We start from the raw sequence: 7,472 nt of genomic DNA, 5'->3' as shown, positions 1-7,472 counted from the left end.
TAGGCTGTTAAGTTTTATAATAATAAATTTTCATGTGCTGAATTTACTTCTGAGGAGTTATCTGAATAGGACTTATAAAAAACCAGGACTAATACTTTCTGTATTAAGGCTATTTTAGGAAAGATCTTTCCCCTTTCCAAGGAAATGTGTCTAAATAAATCATAAGGCTTCACACATAAATCTGTAGGATTTACTACTAAGCCTCTTAAGCCTAGTATCAACTGTGCTTAATTTGAAATTCCAGAATCAGAAATCAATTCACTTTACAGATCTAGAAATCAAGGCCCAAAGAGAATAAAGTACGTGGTTGGAAGTCCCAGAAAGAGCTGTAATTTTTCTTTCCACTGTATTACAACAGAAAATAAAATATACTCAATTAGGATTTACACCTGCCTTCCTTCAATGATAGAAAGATCTCCAATGGTAGACACAAATGGTCTGTGACCCTCTCTTTGGTTCTATTTCTAATTCTGTATTTACAGATTAAACCTTAGTTTCTCTTTGGTTCTTTTTTCTCAAAAGGCCTAAATTCATGAGCTTAATTCAATAATTACTTAAGACACTATCTGCCCAGATTTTAAGAAACAACTTTCTTTTGTCCAGTTCCTTATAAGGCAAGGAATCACAGTGACTTATTTTGGGAGTTCCTCTATCATCTAGCTTCTAAGAAAAAAAAAATAATATAAATGGAGACACCACACTTTAGATGTTTCTATTCTCAGACCCAGACTGATGCAGTTAACCTGTTCTGGACATCAACTTCTAAATGTATCAGATTTTTGTATCACTTTCAAGTATGATAAACCCAAAAACAACAAAAAAAACTTAACACTGGAAAACAGCATTACAAAGGGTCCACTCCTAAAAACACACTAAAATGGACTAACTGAATCAAAGAACTTCTCTAAAAATGAGCAAGGGGCTTATTAAGGGGGGAAATCCAAAAGTATTATAATTTAGTTAAAGAAATTTATTCTTTAAAAATATTTTCATGTACACTTTCATGACTATTTTGTATGAGGGGAACAAGGACATTATCCTACAGTCAGTGTTAACTTAGAACATTAAGTGACATATGTATAACAGTACATTTTGGAAATAACTGGCAAAATAAGTGTAAATTTTTATAGTGATTTAAGACTGCAAAATATTTAAGATCTCGGATTCAATGAACCCACATAAGAGTAGTACAAACCAAAAATTCGCAGTTTTAGGACTTCTCCATTACTGTAATCCTTAATACTATGCATAAGCACGTTATCCCATTTTCAAATTGTCCCAAAAATGAGTTATCCCACTCCAAATTGGCCAGGACATAGGGAAAGTCCATGAGAAAAACAGTGACAAAAGTTTGAATGCACAGTACAATATGCATCTTCTCCCTATCTCAATTATGTTTAACACACTGGTAACAACTTATGTAATAGAAGTATTTTTTTTTTGTTATTTTTTAATAGAAGTATTTTTATGGCCAAAAAAGAAAAAAAAAAAGTTGAACTTCTTGCCTAGAAAAATCCTTTAATGTCTTATATTACCTAATACAGTTTAAAACCCAAAAATTGTGTTAATGAAGATTCAATTTGCACGGGAAAATCACCCTTCTCAGTATGAATAAAAACTCTGATTCATTTTAAATGGCAAAATCTTCAGAACAAAAAATATAGCATCTCCAATAGACATCTAAAGACAATAAAGTTATATTTACAGGATGCTATCATCAGAAATCACTTGGAAGCAAAAAGAAACTGCTACCATTTAACTGTCCTCTTTGTCAGCAGTCAGCTACGACCACACAAATTAAGGACATTCAGGAACCAATGAAATAAATGTATTCTAGGTGAAATAAGTTTCACAGAACAGACAATTCTTATAAAGTTTTTTTTTCTTTTCCCCCTGAGAGTCAAGTTAATCAATCCTTGGATTGCATTCAAGACAAAAACAAGAGCTCTAAATCCTCAATCATGTTAAGATCAAAATTATGTAGACATTTGTTTAGAAAAGCTAAAATGTACAATAAAGGAAATGTAAATAGCAAGACAAGGTGCTTAATAGTAGTACCATGGCAGAATGTATGGTATTTGGTAGAATAAACATTAAGTGACATTTGGGGCAAACATTATTGCTTGATGGAATATAGCACCACTTTGAAGAATAAAAGATGGTTAGGATTAACCGCCTTTTAATCAACAATATGCATTTATCGGAAAAGTGCTTGAAGTACTTCCGGAAAAAGGTTAAGTATGAGGAAAATTTTTGTAGTATATATTTTAAATACGTTACCCACTTTTCTTCATTAAACAGACAATGAGCAATCTATTTTAGTAAACTAATATCAGATTTGCTACTGTCAGTCTGATTATCAAATCAACAAATATAAAATTAAGGGACAGAAATGTTATTCAAACTTATAAAACAAGTTAGAACATTATAAAGTAATTTTATGTCAAAAACATTTCTGATAATTATTGCTTAAATATACAGTGATTACACTTGTGAAATTTTCCATATCATGATTGAGAAAATTTCTTCTGAATGCTAACATTTATCCTAAGCAAGAGAGAAATATCTAAGGGACATGTAGACACTGCCTAACCACTGTGGAAAATAGCCCAAATTCCCCCCAACAATTTTAAAAAACTAATGTCACCATGATGAGTCAGGAATCAGAAACAAGACAATATGATTACACACATGCTCTAGGAATTCAGCCAAATGATTTCTTTATAATAATTTGCAGCTAGCATTTTGCTTAGTCTTTATAAAGTAGGATTTTAAGTAAACTTCCTTGTTCTAAAAGAAAAGGTCTGCAACGGATAAATTGCTATGCAGAAGCACAAAGTTTTTTAATGCAATCTTCTATAAGAAGTAATTAAATTTTAAAAGCCAAACAATCTAACATCAAATGTGACTTCCTTCGAGATAGACTTTATCTTATCCATCAGTTTCTTTTTCTTCTTCAATCATCTGAAATATCAGAATTACTACACTGGTAACCTTCATAGTAAAATGTGATACTATCTTATTTAAACTAGCTTGACTTTCTATAACAACTATTTTGGGAGTGGCATTTCTAAAAATAATTTTATCCAACATATGCATCAGTCATATTTGAAGGCAATACAAAATTTCTAATAAAATTGGTAAAGTTTTTAGAGTACTACTCAGATACTGCAACATGATCTCTATTTTTAAGGGGAGGGGGGAAAAGAAAAAATCAAACTTCTATAAATGAATGGGATTTTGGATACTTATGGTTGGCATAGAAAACAGAATTCTGTAGTTTCATTGGACATTTTTACAAAGAAAATGTCTCAATGATCATGTTTTCAACATCATTCTTCATATATATATATATATACACACACATATATACATACATATATATACATACATATATATATATATATATATTTTTTTTTTTATTGTTGACTGGGGTGATGCAGAAAGCCACAAATGAGAAAAGGACACTAAGGTTTTAATAAGGGGAACAAAAAGTTGTTTTCACCAGTATAGATTCACATTACAGTACACCAATATTGACAGCATTCTCTTGTCTATTTTTGGTACAGAAGATGGTATCTCTCTACACAACCTTGTAAGGCTTCAGTAACTGAAACATAAAACAAAACAAACAAAACCCCCAAAAAACAAAACAAAAAACCCAGCCTATTAGTTTACAGTTTATTTTAAAAATTCTGAAAGACACTGCAAGTTCTAAACTTTTAGTAGTGCTACCCATACACAACCATCTGGTCAAGAACCCAGTAAAAGAGCCTCCTTTCAGGGAAGCTTTGCAACAGTAGAGTTGTGCAATATGGATGTTTCTTACTACAAGAAAAAAATTATACATGGCACATTCTCATTCGTATTTTGTAATGTAAAAAGTTACAAACATACCTAATCAAATAAATAATAAAAAAAGAATTTGAATGTATTTGTTAAGTATCCTAAAACCACTACATAGAATAATGGCAACTTTCACTCACAGATTATTTACATGGTAATACCCAGTGTGGGTACACTGCTACAAAACTCAAAACAGAAGGAGTAAACTTGAAATGTTTTCCATAATAAAGATCTAGCAGCATGACTATCTAATGCTGTTTTATCCCGATTGCTTCTGAAATGTTCCTTTTTAGTCTGTGTCTTCATCCAGTTCATAATTGTCTTTATCATAAATATCTTTTACTAAAAGAACCCGTACAAGCATATTTTCCAAGGTGTTTCGGTCCAGTGAAGTAGATGTGTACCAGACAGGACTATCTGTAGAACTAGAGCATTCTGGTTGCAAATAAAAAACATCCATTCTCTGATTAAGATTCTGTGGACTTTGGGAGAAAGGAAAAAGTCAATTTCACAGTATATACACAAAACTCCCCCAAACTTTCTTTTTTTCTTCCAAGAATAATTCCATTACTATTAATCGTATCATGTGGTCAGACCACGTCTCATTACTTACATTAAATATTCTATCATTAAGATATATTGGAAGTTAATTTCTGTGATGAAAGATTATTTTCCCACCATAATTTAAATTCTGTATTTCACTGAATCCAAAACAATATAAACAATATTTTTAATCATTACTTTAAAACTGCCACTCAACCAGTAAAATGCTGCCAATTACAATTTTAAAATGTAAACATAACATGCATCCCAGTTTCAGAAATAGTAAAATCTGAAAAATGTGTCTTAAAATTGATGAAATACAGTCGCTCATAAAATAAAATTACCCAATAGCATTTTACAAAAGAAATTTTAACTTTTAAAATACCAACAAGATAATAGTAAGATAAGAGTTTCTAATCTATAGATGACACCATTACTTTTATGAGTTCTTAAGAACTAACCTGGGGACCTCATCATAACTTATAAAACTTTACATAAGAAAATATACTTAATTCATAAGTATATTGAAATATACTTTCAACTCTTTGAAAATTAAAGAGTACATATATAAAGCAAAGGACAAGCATAAAATAATTTATGATCTGTAAACATTTCACTGGTTTAAAATTTTCAAAAATGTCTGTTCTTATTAGATTGGGGGGCGGGCAGTGGTAGTAGTAAAACTACTATATTTTTCAACCCTGTATCCTTCCAACCTTAATGGACTGTTTTCTCTTAAATGTAAAGTACTTCATTTTCATCTCCATTTTACCTTTGAACATACCTTTCATCAGGGGAGTGGGCAAATTATAGCCTATCACTTATTTGTGTTAAATTTTATAACACAATAAAACTATTTACTATAAATAAATTTAAAATATATAGTATTATTGACATATAGTATATGGCTGCTTTCTGGCTATAATAACAGAAGAGCTGCAGCAGAGACTCTATAACCCAAAAAAGCTGAAAACATTTACTATCTGATCCTTTACAAAAACAGTTTGTGCCCTATGCATTTATATATAATATAATCATTGGGATTACTGTAGTTTAAAAGATGACTTCTTAACATAAGCTCTAATCCTAAAGTATAAAGTATAAGCTGGGTATTTTATAATAATGAGACAACAAACATTAGGCATGAAGAGAGAAAAATCTAAAAAAAGATCAGTGAAAAAAAAGTCACTTTGTAATGTTAAATTCAAGGCAACTAACCCATACTACCATTTGAAAAATTAAATATCATTAACACTTACCTTTTAGACAAGTAGCATTCAAACATTTTCACAGGACATCTAGACGGATTGGCTGTATTTTCAATTTGTTCAAATACTGGCTCATCATCTTCATGTTTTCTTTTTCCAGTAGTAATTTTATCTTAAAAAATAAAAATAACATAAACTCCTAAGACCAATCTTGAAGACAGGATATACTATTCACTTCTAGTATCTACTATACCAAATATGTGGCTTCTGGTAACTCACAATTTTTCTAACAGAATGAACTAAGATTTTTTTTTTTTTTTTTTTGAACTAAGATGTTTTAAGAAGTTGTCTTACTTCATGAAAATAGCAGTCCTTAGATTCCTGACAAGTGACCTAAGGTAGTCTTTATTAAGTAAGGCTAAGTTTGGTTATCCTTGCCACAGACGACCTGAAAATAAAAATGTTACACTACCTTCATTATCTGTTCCACATAAGGAAGACACTTGGTATCGAAGACATGCTTTGTTTTCCATTGTTAAAGGATTTTTTTTCCAGTGCCTAAATACAGTGCCAAAGGAAAGTCTTAAGTGTTGTTCCACTGTTTTCAGGCCAAAATACTTAGTGTTAAAGTAGAACAGGGTATTCAGAAGAGCTACAGGAGAGTGTGATCCTAGCTGTTTTATCCTCCAGAGATAATCTTCTTCAACTCGAGAAAAAATTGACCCTTAAATAAAGAGAAATATTTTTAAAGAATTACAATAAATAAAACAATTTTAATTTAATCATCTAAAAAATAAAGTTAATTCAAGAACAAACCTATTCCAATCCTCCATTCACACCAGGTCAAAACTGGAATGAATTTCAGAATTCCCTATGCAGCTCTTTAAAAAAAGAGGCCAGGGGAGACACACTAGACTATGGAACTAGCATCTCTGGAGTAAGGGGCTAGATGTTTGCTTCTGTTCTTCTGTAGGACAAGCACAGAAGGTCAGAAAGGAATTTAAACCTGTAGAATTCCTGAAAAAAGATCGTTGATTTCCATTCACAAACATATTTTCTTCACACACCTAAAACAGATTTCTTAGAGAAATTTACATTACAATATTATCCCCTAGAAGCCTTATGAAATAAACATCCAGTGTCTTACTCCAGAGAAAGAGGTTCACATTTATTACAAAATTCTTCATAAACAGTAGTTATCAACTACATTCATTTCTAACTCAACAAAAGATGAACAGTAAGTTCATGAATAGGTATACTGAAAAATATGCCATCTAATTTAAATTATTCCCTAATTATTTCTAATATGCTTCCTGTAAAAATAAAAATCCCAGCAGCAAGTCAGCAATGGAATGCCTTATTTAAAAGGCATTACAGGGACACCTGGGTGGCTCAGTTGGTTAAGCATTCGACTCTTGACTTCAGCTCATGTCATGATCTCAGGGTCATAAAACGGAGTACTGCATGGGGCTCCACACTCAGCAGAGAATCTACCGGAGATTCTCTTTCCTTCACCCTCTCCCTTTGACCCCTCCTCCAACTCGCATGCATGTGTGCTCTCTAAAATAAATTACCAAATCTTTTTAAAAAAATAAAAAGAGTATTACCATCTGGAAGTATGCTGGGTTGCCAACTTCGGAGTATTTTATTCAATTCTTGCTCAAATGTTTGGTATCCTGGATCAATAAATATGTTGTCTTTTCGATTACTACCACCCAAGTACTACAAAAAAAAAAAGTTTCTTGAAGGAAAAACCAACTAATTTTAAGTAGTGAATACATTACTTATATTCTCTATGTCTTAAGAAAGAAAGAAATCTTATGTCTATGAAAAAGAGGCACAGTAATGCAACATGAGAGATTACTGGCTTTATCT

General features: G+C 31.4%; 1 protein-coding gene across 3 annotated transcripts in view; it reads right to left on the bottom strand.

Annotated features, from left to right (window-relative positions):
• Nucleotides 1-952: 952 nt before the first annotated feature.
• ZMYM2 (zinc finger MYM-type containing 2) overlaps nt 953-7,472 on the bottom strand; it is a 108,575-nt gene continuing 102,055 nt past the window's right edge. For all 3 annotated transcript variants that reach the window (XM_041765641.1, XM_041765640.1, XM_041765639.1), the window contains 4 exons: nt 7,205-7,319; nt 6,070-6,321; nt 5,649-5,769; nt 953-4,328 (listed from right to left, as the gene is read on the bottom strand). In XM_041765641.1, coding sequence (XP_041621575.1) covers nt 4,136-4,328; nt 5,649-5,769; nt 6,070-6,321; nt 7,205-7,319 — 681 coding nt within the window. In that variant the 3' untranslated portion in view covers nt 953-4,135. The remainder of the gene's footprint in view (nt 4,329-5,648; nt 5,770-6,069; nt 6,322-7,204; nt 7,320-7,472) is intronic.

The sequence above is a fragment of the Vulpes lagopus genome, chromosome 8 (assembly GCF_018345385.1).
Source record: "Vulpes lagopus strain Blue_001 chromosome 8, ASM1834538v1, whole genome shotgun sequence".
Classification (NCBI taxonomy): Eukaryota; Metazoa; Chordata; class Mammalia; order Carnivora; family Canidae; genus Vulpes; species Vulpes lagopus.
Note: the sequence above shows the minus strand (reverse complement) of the source record. Positions and strands in the feature narration are given on the sequence as shown.